Source organism: Pseudophryne corroboree, chromosome 9 (assembly GCF_028390025.1).
Source record: "Pseudophryne corroboree isolate aPseCor3 chromosome 9, aPseCor3.hap2, whole genome shotgun sequence".
Taxonomy (NCBI): Eukaryota; Metazoa; Chordata; class Amphibia; order Anura; family Myobatrachidae; genus Pseudophryne; species Pseudophryne corroboree.
In genome coordinates, this window is record NC_086452.1 from 42,527,868 (window position 1) to 42,544,242 (window position 16,375).

Below are 16,375 nucleotides of genomic sequence, written 5' to 3' on the forward strand. Positions count from 1 at the left end.
CACACTCGCAGCCTATACGCAAAAACGAGGAAAATCGAGGCTTAGGGTTGGCCTACAGCAGGGGTGTCTCTAGAGAGGAGGGGACCCGTGTGCAGACTCCATGTGTGGGCCCCCTCCTGTCCCGTCGCCGTTGCGCCGCTGTTAGCGCTCTGAGCGCTGTAGACTCTGGCACAGTGCCAGAGTCTACAGCGCATGCGCAGGACTCAGAAAAATGGCCGCCGCACCATTTTTTCGGAGTCCTGCGCATGCGCTGTAGACTCTGGCACTGTGCCAGAGTTTCTAGTGGTCAGTGCGCTAGCAGCGGCGGTGACGGCTACGGGAGAGTAGGGTGCCCACACACGGTCAGCTATGGACTCCGGAATGGCAAGTGTAGGAGAAATGGGTGCGGTGAGGGCCCCCTCTGTACTCAGGGGCCCGTGTGCACCACACACACTGCACTCATTATGGAAACGCCAATGGCCTATGGCTATGCAGACTGGACACAGCAGTAGCGAAGCAGGGGCCATGTTTTTGCACGCACGAGCTCGTAGCTGACGGCAGACGCATGACCCGGTCATTGCGTACAAACATGAATTAGGCCCGAAGTGCACAGCGACGGATGATTTATTCTGCGGCTCTGTCTTCATGTCCAGGTTCCTTCAGTCTATGGAGCGTCAGCACCAGGTACATCCGCTACGTCCAGTCACATCACGAGCGTATTGAGCCCACGGCGGATTTCTTCATGGTCTTGGTGACGGATTCCATCCATAAATCTATGACTGTACCCTTCTACATTGTTATCAAACCCACAAACGATGAACCGCCTCAGCTCCATGTCGCAAACATAACGGTAAAACTCATTTTCCATCTATTGATATTTCTCATATTAGACCTTGCATTTCTCTTACGTCCTAGAGGATACTGGGGATGCCGTAAGGACCATGGGCACTATAAAGAACTTTAGAATGAGTGTGCACTGGCTCCTCCCTCTATGCCCCTCCTCCAGACCTCAGTTTGATACTGTGCCCAGAGGAGACTGGGTGCACTGCAGGGGAGCTCTACTGAGTTTCTCTGAAAAAAGAATTTTGTTAGGTTTTTTATTTTCAGGGAGCACTGCTGGCAACAGGCTCCCTGCATCATGGGACTGAGGAGATAGAAGCAGACCTACTTAAGTGATAGGCTCTGCTTCTTAGGCTACTGGACACCATTAGCTCCAGAGGGAGTCGGAATGCAGGTCTCCCCTCGCTGTTCGTCCCAGAGCCGCGCCGCCGTCCTCCTCGCAGAGCCGGAAGATAGAAGCCGGGTGAGTATAAGAAGAAAAGAAGACTTCAAGGCGGCAGAAGACTTCAGATCTTCCCTGAGGTAAGCGCGCAGCGGTAACGCTGCATGCCATTGCTCCCACACACACTACACACACTAGCAGGCACTGATGGGTGCAGGGCGCAGGGGGGGCGCCCTGGGCAGCAATATAAACCTCTAAGGCTGGCATATGAGTATTATAGGCTGCAGAGGCAGTAGTTATATAAATCCCCCGCCAGTATTATAAAATTGAGCGGGACCGAAGCCCGCCGCTGGAGGGGGCGGAGTTTGGTCCCACAGCACTAACCAGCGCCATTTTCTCCACAGAGCACTGCAGAGAAGCTGGCTCCGCGGACTCTCCCCTGCTGAACACGGTGACACAGGGCAAAAAAGAGGGGGGGGGGGGGCACTTGTAAGGCGCAGTGAGTGTTTTATACATAATTATATTAAAAAGCGCTATATATTCTGGGAATTTGTTTTCCAGTGTCAGTTGGCGCTGGGTGTGTGCTGGCATACTCTCTCTCTGTCTCTCCTAAGGGCCTTATTGGGGGACTATCTCCAGATAAATATCCCTGTGTGTGTGGGGGTGTCGGTACGAGTGTGTCGGCATGTCTGAAGCGGAAGGCTCATCTAAGGAGGAGGTGGAGCAGATAATTGTGGTGTCTCCGTCGGCAACGCCGACACCTGATTGGTTGGACATGTGGAATGTTTTAAATGCAAATGTGACCTTATTGCATAAGAGGTTGGACAAAGCAGAGTCCAGGGAAAAAACAGGGAGACAATCCATGGGTTTGACTGTGTCACAGGGCCCTTCAGGGTCTCAAAAACGTTCTCTATCCCAAATAGCAGACACTGATACCGACACGGATTCTAACTCCAGTGTCGACTACGATGATGCAAGGTTACACCAAAGGGTGGCCAAAAGTATTCATTATATAATTATTGCAATAAAAGATGTTTTGCATATCACAGATTACCCCTCTGTCCCTGACACGAGGGTGCGCATGTATAAGGAAAAGAAACCTGAGGTAGCCTTTCCCCCATCTCATGAGCTGAACAAGTTATTTGAAAAAGCTTGGGAAACTCCAGACAAAAAACTGCAGATTCCCAAGAGGATTCTTATGGCGTATCCTTTCCCTGCACAGGACAGGGTACGGTGGGAATCCTCGCCCAGGGTGGACAAGGCTTTAACGCGCTTGTCCAAGAAGGTGGCGCTACCGTCTCCCGACACGGCAGCCCTCAAGGATCCTGCTGATCGCAGACAGGAAACTACCTTAAAATCTATTTATACACATACGGGGGCTTTACTCAGACCGGCAATAGCATCGGCATGGGTATGTAGCGCGGTTGCAGCTTGGACAGATACCTTGTCAGCTGACATTGATACCCTAGATAGGGATACCATTTTATTGACCTTAGGTCACATTAAAGACGCAGTCTTATATATGAGAGACGCTCAGAGAGACGTTGGGCTGCTAGGTTCAAGAGCCAACGCCATGGCGATTTCTGCTAGGCGAGCCCTGTGGACCCGCCAATGGACGGGTGATGCAGACTCAAAGAAGCATATGGAGGTTTTACCTTACAAAGGTGAAGTTTTATTTGGGGAAGGTCTCGCGGACCTGGTTTCCACAGCTACCACAGGTAGATCTACCTTTTTGCCTTTTGTTCCCCCACAGCAAAAGAAAACTCCACAATATCAGATGCAGTCCTTTTGGTCGCATAAGTCCAGAAGAGGTCTAGGCTCATCCTTCCTCGCCAGAGGTAAGGGTAGAGGGAAAAGAACGCCTGCTTCGGCTAGCTCCCAGGAACAGAAGTCCCCCCCGGCTTCTACTAAATCCACCGCATGACGCTAAGGCTCCACTGAGGGGTCCGCACCGGTGGGGGCACGTCTTCGACTCTTCAGCCAGGTCTGGCTTCTGTCAGACGTGGATCCTTGGGCGATGGAAATTGTATCCCAAGGCTACAAACTGGAATTCGAAGAGGTGCCCCCTCGCCGATTTTTCAAATCGGCCTTGCCAGCTTCTCCCCCAGAGAGGGAAGTAGTGTTCGCTGCAATTCAAAAGCTGTGTCAACAGCAAGTGACTGTCACGGTTCCCCTAGTCCAACAGGGGAAAGGGTACTATTCAACCCTGTTCGTGGTCCCGAAGCCGGATGGCTCGGTCAGACCCATTTTAAATCTGAAATCCCTAAACCTGTACTTGAAAAGGTTCAAATTCAAGATGGAATCGCTCCGGGCAGTGATCTCCAGTCTGGAAGGGGGGGTTTTATGGTGTCACTTGACATAAAGGATGCATACCTTCATGTCCCTATATATCCTCCTCATCAGGAGTACCTGAGATTCGCGGTACAGGACTGTCATTACCAGTTTCAGACGTTGCCGTTTGGGCTTTCCACGGCCCCGAGGATTTTCACTAAGGTGATGGCGGAGATGATGGTGCTCCTGCGCAGGCAGGGAGTCACAATTATCCCGTACTTGGACGATCTCCTGATAAAAGCGAGATCGAGAGATCAATTGCTGAAAAGCGTGTCGCTCTCCCTGAGAGTGCTACAACAACACGGTTGGATTCTAAATCTACCAAAGTCACAGTTGGTTCCAACGACTCGACTATCATTCCTAGGCATGATTCTGGACACGGAACAGAAGAGGGTTTTTCTCCCAATGGAAAAAGGACCTCCAGAACATGGTCAGAGACCTGCTAAAACCAAAAAGAGTGTCGGTTCATCAATGCACTCGAGTTCTGGGAAAAATGGTGGCAGCCTACGAGGCCATCCCCTTCGGCAGGTTTCATGCGAGGACATTTCAGTGGGACCTTCTGGACAAGTTGTCGGGGTCCCATCTACAAATACTTCAGAAGATAAGCCTGTCCCCCAGGGCGAGGGTGTCTCTCCTGTGGTGGCTGCAGAGTGCTCACCTTCTAAAGGGTCGCAGATTCGGCATTCAAGACTGGGTTCTGATAACCACGGACGCGAGCCTCCGAGGATAAGGAGCAGTCACACAAGGAAGGAATTTTCAGGGACTGTGGTCAAGCCAGGAGGCTTGTCTACACATCAACATACTGGAATTAAGGGCCATATACAACGGCCTACGACAAGCGGAGAATCTTCTTCGCGACCTACCGGTTCTGATTCAATCAGACAACGTCACAGCCGTGGCTCATGTAAACCGCCAAGGCGGGACAAGGAACAGAGTGGCAATGGCGGAAGCCACCAGGATTCTGCGCTGGGCAGAAAATCACGTAAGCGCTCTGTCAGCGGTATTCATTCCGGGAGTGGACAACTGGGAAGCAGACTTCCTCAGCAGACACGATCTCCATCCAGGAGAGTGGGGACTTCATCAAGAAGTCTTTGCAGAGATAACAAGTCTTTGGGGAGTTCCTCAAATAGACATGATGGCATCACGCCTCAACAAGAAGCTTCGGAGGTATTGTGAAAGGTCAAGGGACCCTCAGGCAGTAGCGGTGGACGCCCTGGTGACACCATGGGTGTTTCAGTCGGTCTATGTGTTCCCTCCTCTTCCTCTCATCTCAAAAATATTGAGAATCATAAGACGAAAAAGAGTACAGACAATACTTATTGTCCCAGATTGGCCTCGAAGGGCCTGGTATTCAGATCTTCAGGAGATGCTCACAGAAGATCCGTGGCCTCTTCCTCTCAGGGAGGACCTGTTGCAGCAGTGTTCCAAGACTTACCGCGGTTACGTTTGACGGCATGGCGGTTGAACACCGAATCCTAGCGGGAAAGGGTATTCCGTAAGAAGTCATCCCTACTCTGATAAAGGCTAGGAAGGAAGTGACGGCGAAATATTATCACCGTATCTGGAGGAAGTATGTATCTTGGTGTGAAGCCAAGCATGCTCCTACGGAAGTTTTCCACTTGGGTCGTTTTCTCCACTTTCTACAGACAGGAGTGGATATGGGCCTAAAGCTAGGCTCCATTAAGGTACAGATTTCGGCCCTATCTATATTCTTCCAGAAGGAATTGGCTTCTCTCCCAGAAGTCCAAACATTTGTAAAGGGAGTGCTACACATCCAACCTCCTTTTGTGCCCCCAGTGGCACCATGGGACCTTAACGTGGTGTTACAGTTCCTAAAATCTCACTGGTTTGAACCTCTTCAAACAGTTGAATTAAAGTTTCCCACTTGGAAAGTGGTCATTTTGTTGGCCTTGGCATCTACAAGGCGGGTGTCCGAATTGGCGGCCTTATCTCATAAGAGCCCCTATCTCATTTTCCATGAGGATAGAGCAGAGTTGAGGATTCGTCCTCAATTTCTGCCTAAGGTGGTGTCATCGTTTCATATGAACCAACCTATTGTGGTGCCTGTGGCTACGGGAGACTTGGAGGATTCCAAATCCCTTGATGTAGTCAGGGCCTTAAAGATTTACGTAGCCAGGACGGCTCGGGTTAGGAAAACAGAGGCACTGTTTGTCCTGTATGCAGCCAACAAGGTTGGCACTCCTGCTTCTAAGCAGACTATTGCTCGCTGGATCTGTAACATGATTCAGCAGGCTCATTCTACGGCTGGATTGCCGTTACCAAATTCAGTAAAGGCCCATTCCACTAGGAAGGTGGGCTCTTCTTGGGCGGCTGCCCGAGGCGTCTCGGCTTTACAGCTTTGCCGAGCAGCTACTTGGTCGGGTTCAAACACTTTTGCAAAATTCTACAAGTTTGATACCCTGGCTGAGGAGGACCTCATGTTTGCTCAATCGGTGCTGCAGAGTCATCCGCACTCTCCCGCCCGGTTTGGAGCTTTGGTATAATCTCCATGGTCCTTACGGAGTCCCCAGCATCCTCTAGGACGTAAGAGAAAATAAGATTTTAAACCTACCGGTAAATCTTTTTCTCCTAGTCCGTAGAGGATGCTGGGCGCCCGTCCCAGTGCGGACATATTTCTGCATGACTTGTACATAGTTATTGCTTACGTAAGGGTTATGTTACAGTTAAGATCAGTCGTTGGCTGATACTGTTTTGTTCATACTGTTAACTGGTTGCGTATATTCCAGGTTATACGGTGTGGGTGGTGTGGGCTGGTATGAATCTTGCCCTTGGATTAACAAAAATCCTTTCCTCGTACTGTCCGTCTCCTCTGGGCACAGTTTCTCTAACTGAGGTCTGGAGGAGGGGCATAGAGGGAGGAGCCAGTGCACACCCATTCTAAAGTTCTTTATAGTGCCCATGTATCCTGCGGAGCCCGTCTATACCCCATGGTCCTTACGGAGTCCCCAGCATCCTCTACGGACTAGGAGAAAAAGATTTACCTGTAGGTTTAAAATCTTATTTTTGTAGCTGCCCGTCTCTCTGTTACCTGCTGATGCTGCAACACAGATATTGTGCAGGATCATATACTGTACAATGAGGCTGATGAGTAAATCAAAAAAGAGCCAGTAACTTTGCACTTGCAAGACCATGGGGGTGGGGGGGTGGCAGAGTGTTTTGCATCCAAACTCAAATCTAAATTGCAGTGTGAAAATTAAGTTGCCCAGCATCTGTGGGCTACATGCAAAACCAGCTAGTGTTTACCCTGCATGCAGAAACAATAATTGTATTTGCTCCCCTTCCATTGTATCATGTTTTGCTCCAGGAACAAAGGGGGCTCGCTGCCGTTTTTCGCAGCGCAGCGAACAGGTTACTACTGCGCATGCGTATGCACCGTAATGCGCAGGCGCGTCGTACAGCTACAAAGCGGATCGTTGCTGAGCAATGGATTTAACGAAGAATCCATTCGCATAGCTGATCGCAAGGTGGGTGTCAACTCACCGTTTTCTGGGAGTTGGAGGGCGGATGTCTGACGTCAATTCCGGGACCGGCAATGCTGGATTCATCACACAGGGTAAGTAACTCTTACCCTGGTCTTGTGCTACACAAAACTTTTTTAGCATAGCAGGGCTGCACAAGCGATCACAGCTCTGCTATGCAGAAATACACTCACCCATAGGCGGCGTCTAGTTGATCGCACGGGCTGCAAAAAGTTGTAGCGTGCGATCAACTCGGAATGACCCCCAAAGTTACAGATGGAGCCACGCTAATCGTGGCTCCGTCTGTGCCTGGGCACACCCATCGCAGTGTCTGGGCCGCGCGCGCATCCGTGATACGCATGCGCCCCATTCACTACTATGGGAGCATCTCTGTGCACTCCCGTAGTGGGGCTAGTTCTGCCGGGAGTGCACGTTTGCGATGGAGCCGCTCTAAATGAGCGCAGCTCCATCTGTACTTGTTTTTTCTCTGACGTCCTAGTGGATGCTGGGAACTCCGTAAGGACCATGGGGAATAGACGGGCTCCGCAGGAGACTGGGCACTCCAAGAAAGAATTAGGACTACTGGTGTGCACTGGCTCCTCCCTCTATGCCCCTCCTCCAGACCTCAGTTAGAATCTGTGCCCGGCTTGAGCTGGTTGCACACTAGGGGCTCTCCTGAACTCTTAGTAAAGAAAGTATTTATTAGGTTTTTTATTTTCAGTGAGATCTGCTGGCAACAGACTCACTGCTACGAGGGACTTAGGGGAGAGAAGCAAACCTACCTGCTTGCAACTAGCTTGTGCTTCTTAGGCTACTGGACACCATTAGCTCCAGAGGGATCGAACACAGGCCCAGCCTCGGTCGTCCGGTCCCGGAGCAGCGCCGCCGTCCCCCTTGCAGAGCAAGAAGACGGAAAATTCGAGGAGAAAATCGCGGCTGAAGACTCCGGTCTTCATTAAGGTAGCGCACAGCACTGCAGCTGTGCGCCATTGCTCCCCATGCACACCACATACTCCAGTCACTGATGGGTGCAGGGCGCTGGGGGGGGCGCCCTGGGCTGCAATTAGATTACCTTAAAAATGGCAAAAAAACACATAATATAGTCTAACAAACTATATATGTGTAAAAATCCCCTGCCATAATATTAATAAAAGAGCGGGAGAAGTCCGCCGTGGAAGGGGCGGGGCTATCTCCCTCAGCACACTGGCGCCATTTTCTCTTCACAGTTCCGCTGGAAGACAGCTCCCCAGGCTCTACCCTGCAGTTTCCAGGCTCAATAGGGTAAAAAAGAGATGGGGGGCACTAAATTTAGGCGCAATACTGTGTATTATAGCTGCTATAGGGAAAATCACTTTGTGTAGTGTAAATCCCTGTGTTATATAGCGCTGTGGTGTGTGCTGGCATACTCTCTCTCTGTCTCCCCAAAGGACTTTGTGGGGTCCTGTCCTCAGTCAGAGCATTCCCTGTGTGTGTGCGGTGTGTCGGTACGGCTGTGTCGACATGTTTGATGAGGAGGCTTATGTGGAGGCGGAGCAGGTGCCGATAAATGTGATGTCACCCCCTGCGGGGTCGACACCAGAGTGGATGGATATGTGGAAGGTATTAACCGACAGTGTCAACTCCTTACATAAAAGGTTTGATGACATAACAGCTGTGGGACAGCCGGCTTCTCAGCCCGCGCCTGCCCAGGCGTCTCAAAGGCCATCAGGGGCTCAAAAACGCCCGCTACCTCAGATGGCAGACACAGATGTCGACACGGAGTCTGACTCCAGTGTCGACGATGACGAGACTAATGTACATTCCACTAAGGCTATCCGTTGCATGATTACGGCAATGAAAAATGTGTTGCACATTTCTGACATTAACCCAGGTACCACTAAGGGTATTATGTTTGGGGAGAAAAAGCAGCCGGTGGTTTTTTCCCCCTTCAGATGAATTAAATGAAGTGTGTGAAGAAGCGTGGGCATCCCCTGATAAAAAATTAGTGATTTCTAAAAAGTTACTAATGGCGTACCCTTTCCCGCCAGAGGACAGGGTACGTTGGGAGACATCCCCGAGGGTGGATAAAGCGCTCACACGCTTGTCAAAAAAGGTGGCGCTACCGTCTCAGGATACAGCCGCCTTAAAGGAGCCTGCGGATAGAAAGCAGGAGGCTATCCTGAAGTCTGTATATACACACTCAGGTACTATACTGAGACCTGCTATTGCTTCAGCATGGATGTGCAGTGCTGCAGCAGCATGGTCTGATTCCCTGTCTGATAATATTGATTCCCTTGACAGGGACACTATATTGCTAACCATAGAGCATATTAAAGACGTAGTCTTATACATGAGAGATGCACAGAGGGATATTTGCCGGCTGGCATCTAGAATAAATGCAATGTCCATTTCTGCCAGGAGAGTATTATGGACTCGGCAGTGGACAGGTGATGCGGATTCTAAAAGGCACATGGAGGTTTTGCCTTACAAGGGTGAGGAATTGTTTGGGGATGGTCTCTCGGACCTCGTTTCCACAGCGACAGCTGGGAATTCGACATTTATTTTTTACCCCAGGTTCCCTCACAGCCAAAGAAAGCACCGTATTATCAGGTACAGTCCTTTCGGCCCCAGAAAGGCAAGCGGGTTAAAGGCGCGTCCTTTCTGCCCAGAGGCAGGGGTAGAGGGAAAAAGCTGCACCATACAGCCAGTTCCCAAGAACAGAAATCCTCCCCTGCTTCCACTAAATCCACCGCATGACGCTGGGGCTTCACTGGTGGAGCCAGGTGCGGTGGGGGCCCGTCTCCGGAACTTCAGCGACCGGTGGGTTCGCTCACAAGTGGATCCCTGGGTTCTACAAGTGGTATCTCAGGGATACAAGCTGGAATTCGAGACGTCTCCCCCTCGCCGTTACCTCAAATCAGTTTTGCCAGCTACTCCCCCGGACAGGGAGGTAGTGCTGGCGGCAATTCACAAGCTTTCCTCCAGCAGGTGATAATAAAAGTTCCCCTCCTTCAACAGGGACGGGGTTACTATTCCACAATGTTTGTGGTACCGAAACCAGATGGTTCGGTGAGACCCATTCTAAATTTAAAATCCTTGAACACTTATATAAGAAGGTTCAAGTTCAAAATGGAATCGCTCAGGGCGGTTATTGCAAGCCTGGAAGAAGGGGATTACATGGTATCACTGGACATCAAGGATGCGTACCTGCATGTCCCCATTTACCCACCTCACCAGGTGTACCTCCGTTTTGTGGTACAAGACTGCCATTACCAATTCCAGACGTTGCCGTTTGGTCTGTCCACGGCACCGAGGGTATTTACCAAGGTAATGGCCGAAATGATGATACTCCTTCGAAAGAAGGGAGTTATAATTATCCCTTACTTGGACGATCTCCTTATAAAGGCGAGGTCCAGGGAACAGTTGTTGGTCGGAGTAGCACTATCTCAGGAAGTGCTTCAACAGCACGGCTGGATTCTGAATATTCCAAAGTCGCAGCTGGTTCCTACGACGCGTCTGCTGTTCCTGGGTATGATTCTGGACACAGAACAGAAGAAGGTATTTCTCCCGGAGGAGAAGGCCATGGAGTTGTCATCTCTGGTCAGAGACCTCCTGAAACCAAAACAGGTGTCGGTGCATCACTGCACGCGAGTCCTGGGAAAGATGGTAGCTTCTTACGAGGCAATTCCATTCGGCAGGTTCCATGCACGGATCTTTCAGTGGGATCTGTTGGACAAGTGGTCCGGATCGCATCTTCAGATGCATCGGCTGATCACCCTGTCCCCGAGGGTCAGGGTGTCTCTGCTGTGGTGGCTGCAGAGTGCTCATCTTCTAAAGGGCCGCAGATTCGGCATACAGGACTGGGTCCTGGTGACCACGGATGCAAGCCTCCGAGGTTGGGGGGCAGTCACTCAGGGAAGAAACTTCCAAGGACAATGGTCGAGTCAGGAGGCTTCCCTACACATAAATATTCTGGAACTAAGGGCCATTTACAATGCCCTAAGTCAGGCAAGACCCCTGCTTCAAAACCAGCCGGTGCTGATTCAGTCAGACAACATAACGGCGGTCGCCCATGTAAACCGACAGGGCGGCACAAGAAGCAGGATGGCGATGGCAGAAGCCACAAGGATTCTCCGATGGGCGGAAAATCACGTGATAGCACTGTCAGCAGTGTTCATTCCGGGAGTGGACAACTGGGAAGCAGACTTCCTCAGCAGGCACGACCTCCACCCGGGAGAGTGGGGACTTCATCCAGAAGTCTTCCAACTGATTGTAAACTGTTGGGAAAGGCCACAGGTGGACATGATGGCGTCCCGCCTAAACAAAAAGCTAAAAAGATATTGCGCCAGGTCAAGGGACCCTCAGGCGATAGCTGTGGACGCTCTAGTGACACCGTGGGTGTACCAGTCGGTTTATGTGTTCCCTCCTCTTCCTCTCATACCAAAGGTGCTGAGGATAATAAGAAAGAGAGGAGTAAGAACTATACTCATCGTTCCGGATTGGCCAAGAAGGACTTGGTACCCGGAACTGCAAGAAATGATCTCAGAGGACCCTTGGCCTCTGCCTCTCAGACAGGACCTGCTACAGCAGGGGCCCTGTCTGTTCCAAGAGTTACCGCGGCTGCGTTTGACGGCATGGCGGTTGAACGCCGGATCCTGATGGAAAAGGGCATTCCGGTTGAAGTCATTCCTACGCTGATAAAAGCTAGGAAAGATGTGACAGCAAAGCATTATCACCGCATATGGCGAAAATATGTTGCTTGGTGTGAGGCTATGAAGCCCCCCACAGAAGAATTTCAGCTGGGTCGATTTCTGCACTTCCTACAGTCAGGAGTGACTATGGGCCTAAAATTGGGTTCCATTAAAGTCCAGATTTCGGCCCTGTCTATTTTCTTTCAAAAAGAACTGGCTTCACTGCCTGAAGTTCAGACGTTTGTTAAGGGAGTGCTGCATATTCAGCCCCCTTTTGTGCCCCCGGTGGCACCTTGGGATCTCAACGTTGTGTTGGATTTCCTAAAATCACATTGGTTTGAGCCACTTCAGACCGTGGAATTAAAATATCTCACGTGGAAAGTGGTCATGCTTTTGGCCTTGGCTTCGGCTAGGCGGGTGTCAGAATTGGCGGCTTTGTCCTGTAAAAGCCCCTATCTGATCTTCCATATGGACAGAGCAGAATTGAGGACGCGTCCCCAATTCCTCCCTAAGGTGGTATCAGCGTTTCATTTGAACCAACCTATTGTGGTGCCTGCGGCTACTCGGGACTTGGAGGCTTCCAAGTTGCTGGACGTAGTCCGGGCCCTGAAAATCTATGTTTCCAGGACGGCTAGAGTCAGAAAGACTGACTCGCTGTTTATCCTGCATGCACCTAACAAGTTGGGTGCTCCTGCTTCTAAGTAGACTATTGCTCGCTGGATCTGCTCCACAATTCAACTTGCACATTCTGCGGCTGGACTGCCGCATCCTAAATCAGTCAAAGCCCATTCCACGAGGAAGGTGGGCTCTTCTTGGGCGGCTGCCCGAGGGGTCTCGGCTTTACAACTTTGCCGAGCTGCTACTTGGTCGGGTTCAAACACATTTGCAAAATTCTAGAAGTTTGATACCCTGGCTGAGGAGGACCTTGAGTTTGCTCATTCGGTGCTGCAGAGTCATCCGCACTCTCCCGCCCGTTTGGGAGCTTTGATATAATCCCCATGGTCCTTACGGAGTTCCCAGCATCCACTAGGACGTCAGAGAAAATAAGATTTTACTCTCCGGTAATTCTATTTCTCGTAGTCCGTAGTGGATGCTGGGCGCCCATCCCAAGTGCGGATTGTCTGCAATACATGTATATAGTTATTGCCTAACTAAAGGGTTATTGTTATGAGCCATCTGTTCAGTGAGGCTCAGTTATATTTCATACTGTTAACTGGGTATAGTTATCACAAGTTGTACGGTGTGATTGGTGTGGCTGGTATGAGTCTTACCCGGGATTCCAAATCCTTTCCTTATTGTGTCAGCTCTTCCGGGCACAGTTTCCCTAACTGAGGTCTGGAGGAGGGGCATAGAGGGAGGAGCCAGTGCACACCAGTAGTCCTAATTCTTTCTTGGAGTGCCCAGTCTCCTGCGGAGCCTGTCTATTCCCCATGGTCCTTACGGAGTTCCCAGCATCCACTACGGACTACGAGAAATAGAATTACCGGTGAGTAAATTCTTATTTTTTTGCTTTTTGTCCCACCTCAGAATCTCCTCCATCTAATCTGCTACCATGGGGTTGTGTTGAGGGCACAGGAACTCAGTATTAAAGGGGTCATATTTCTTGGCTGCATATCCTCCCAGTCCCTCGGTATGCGATCCCGGCAGACGGGATGCGAGCGGTCACAATAGCGACACCGGCATCCCAATTGTCAAGACCCTGACAAGGGCGAGGTAAGTATCTAAACTCACCTCCTACTCCCTTAACCCTCCTTTACCACAGCCTAATCTTAACCCCCACCCTTAGGGCCTAAACCTAACATCCCCCTTTCCGTAGCCTAACCCTAACCCACCCCCCTTGGTACCTAAACCTAAACCCCCACGGTGATGCCTAACCCACCCTTCGCACATCCTAACCCTAACCTCCCTCTTCCCCAGCAGCCTAACCCTTACCCCCCCCGCCCCCCCATAGGTGGTGCCTAAACCTACACCCCCCCCCAACACACCCTTTGCACAGCCTAACCCAAACCTCCCCCTCCTCTGGATTTCAGCGTCAGAGTTCTGATTAGTGTCAGGATTTACGGCATCTGTATTTCGGCTGCCTTGATCCCAACAGCTTCTTGAACGTATACCCTCTCTCCAAGCCCTGTTCCTCCAGTTCTCCCCAAGAAGTTGGACTATTTTTGTTTTGTTTTCTATGGGGGCAGCCCTGTTTGAAGTTTATTTTCTTTATTTTTATAACTTATATGCATACTATTAGTACAACATTTACTACTCCCAGGCAGGTAAAATATTAGGAGATGGTATTGTTCGGGTGGACCCCACAGAAGGTCTTTCTGCACTGGAAGTAACCCCTTTTAGCAATGTGAAGCACTGGCATTTTCTTTTTTTTTTTTTTTATTCTTTATTTGTACGTGGTTAAGCACAGAAAGAAAACATTACATGAATACATGGGACAAGTGGCCATCCGAGCCAGCATCCAGTAAAAACCACAAGTTTTCAATTAAACAGCACTGGCATTTTCAAGATGCCACCAGAACCACAGGTTGGCCTACTCAAATCACCACATGTTGATTGGCAAATGCCCAGGATGCTCCAGGGTGAGCCAAGACATTAGAGAAATCGGTGTCAGGACTGGCAGATTCATCTTCATCTTTGGTGAGACTCCTTGAGGTTTCTAATATTCAGAAACTGCGCTGGGAGAGGTTGAGTGTTCTGTCCTGACCTCTAATTTGTGCTTGCTGCAGGTATCCTAGTTGTGCCTTCCAGAGGTACACGTGCGGGCAGACTGAGGCACAGAAGGGCTAGCAGTAAGTGTAGTCTAAAGTATCGTCTGGGATTTGGTACAGAGTGTCCAAGCCTAGGGATCAGGGTTTTGTTATTTTGATGACCCCTTTCATCAATATGGTTTCTGCCAACAATCAGTTTCCTTCTGCATACGTTGAAACATGGTGAGGTAGAAGTGCCTGGTGCCAATAATCTGATATGATGATGATCCCAAGATGCAGGACACTCAGAGGTTATGTTCAGTCTTATTTGAAAATCTTTGCAATCTCGAATCTAAAATCTCTGCAGACCAGTTTGGGTGGACAAGTTTTGGACATTATCCTTAACAGTTGGGATCAACTGTTTGAAAGCCAACAAATTTTTAGTGCCCATTGACCATTTCAGAGACACATTTCTTCATATTGCAATCTGGGAAGACATCACCTACTCTGCTTCGTACTGCAGGATTCTCAGTTACAATTCTAAGCGCTCTGTTCGGCTTGACAGGATGCCTTATGTCATTGCTGTCATATCTGCTCTGCTAAAGATTCAGGGTGCCACTCTCTTTCTCGTAGCCGATTTGGCTCCATCATTGCAGACATGCCCAGTCAGGTCTCATCTAAATAGGACAACTCAGGTTAAGGGCTCTTACAGGTGGATTGTGAATGATCTAGAATCCAACCTAGTGCCATATCAGAAGAATTCCAGGGTGTAGAGGGTCTTCATTCTGGGAGACAGGATCTAGATTATCCAGGTGTTTCAGGATCTCCAGAGCCCATCTGTTCACTGCTGGTTTTTGATGGAATTTGGTCTCCTTTGAATCAGTTTATTTCATCAGATGGGTGCCTTCCCCTGCTGGAAGATCCATTATCTCAGGATCCATTTCTATGCAAGAACTTTTGGCAACAGACTTTCACAACGCAGTTGTTGAAGCCCCGATCTTGAGAACCAAGGAATTGTCTGAGGCTAGAACATAGATTAGGGTGGCTGTTCGTAAGCCTGTTTCTATTGAAAACTATCATTGGATGTTAAACATTTATGTGGTTTGGTAGGAACACAGGAATCCCACTTATCCTCCTTTGAGTTTCTTCCTTTCTTTAGAACAAACTGTACAGGTTCAGGTTTTGGAGCAGTCTGTGTATTTTAAGGAGGTTGACCATGATTATTGAGGTTCAGACATTCTTGCAGGATGTGTTACACATCCAACCTCCACATGTCCTTCCCATGTCACTAGAGATTCTTAAACTGGTCCATTCTGCTCTTCACCTTCCTCTGTTTGGAGGTTTTGAAACAGTTCAATGTAAGTACTTGATCCGGACAATGGGACTGATTCAGATGCAGAAGGATAGAGCATAGTTGCTTCTTCCTTGGAAGCAGCAGCGACGCTTTCATATGGTAATGTATCAGGGGGCATCTGGTATAAGTGGGCGCCTCCTACATGTGAGGATGCAGCATCAGATCACACAGACCGGCCACCGTAGCTCCGTTCCAGAGGCTAGGAAATTCCAGTCAGAAGACGGAGACCCTGGCCTTGGCACTTACATAAAACGGAGGTGAGACGCCTCTGGTGAAATGGCACCCGTTGCTGCTCCCAAATGACTACAGACTGTCAATCACTTGACGTTTGCAGCCATACTGCGTTAAACAACGCAGGACCCGTATTGCACATGGGCAGTACGGTTCCAGTGCATGCCCAATGTACCGACCATCAGTACATTGCGTACTTTTTTTATTTGCCTCGGGACCTGAAACAGACCCAATTTCACCCCTACTAGCCATTTCTAGCGCTAGGCGGGTTTCAGCATTGGGACTCTCTCCTGCAGGTCTCCCTTCTTGAACTCTCATTAAGTCAGGGTGGTTCTACATTCTTTACAGGGTCACAAAACGTGGTCATTCCAACCTCCAGTGGTGTTAGCTTCCATCTTATTCAAGAGATTGTCATTCTCTCT

The 16,375-nt window shown here is 49.8% G+C and overlaps 1 protein-coding gene across 1 annotated transcript in view; it reads left to right on the forward strand.

Moving 5' to 3' along the window:
- Nucleotides 1–16,375, forward strand: part of LOC134958707 (FRAS1-related extracellular matrix protein 1-like) — a 364,054-nt gene that overhangs the window by 138,836 nt on the left and 208,843 nt on the right. Inside the window, exon 19 of the mRNA XM_063941462.1 lies at nt 633–829. Within this exon, the coding sequence (XP_063797532.1) occupies nt 633–829 (197 nt within the window). The remainder of the gene's footprint in view (nt 1–632; nt 830–16,375) is intronic.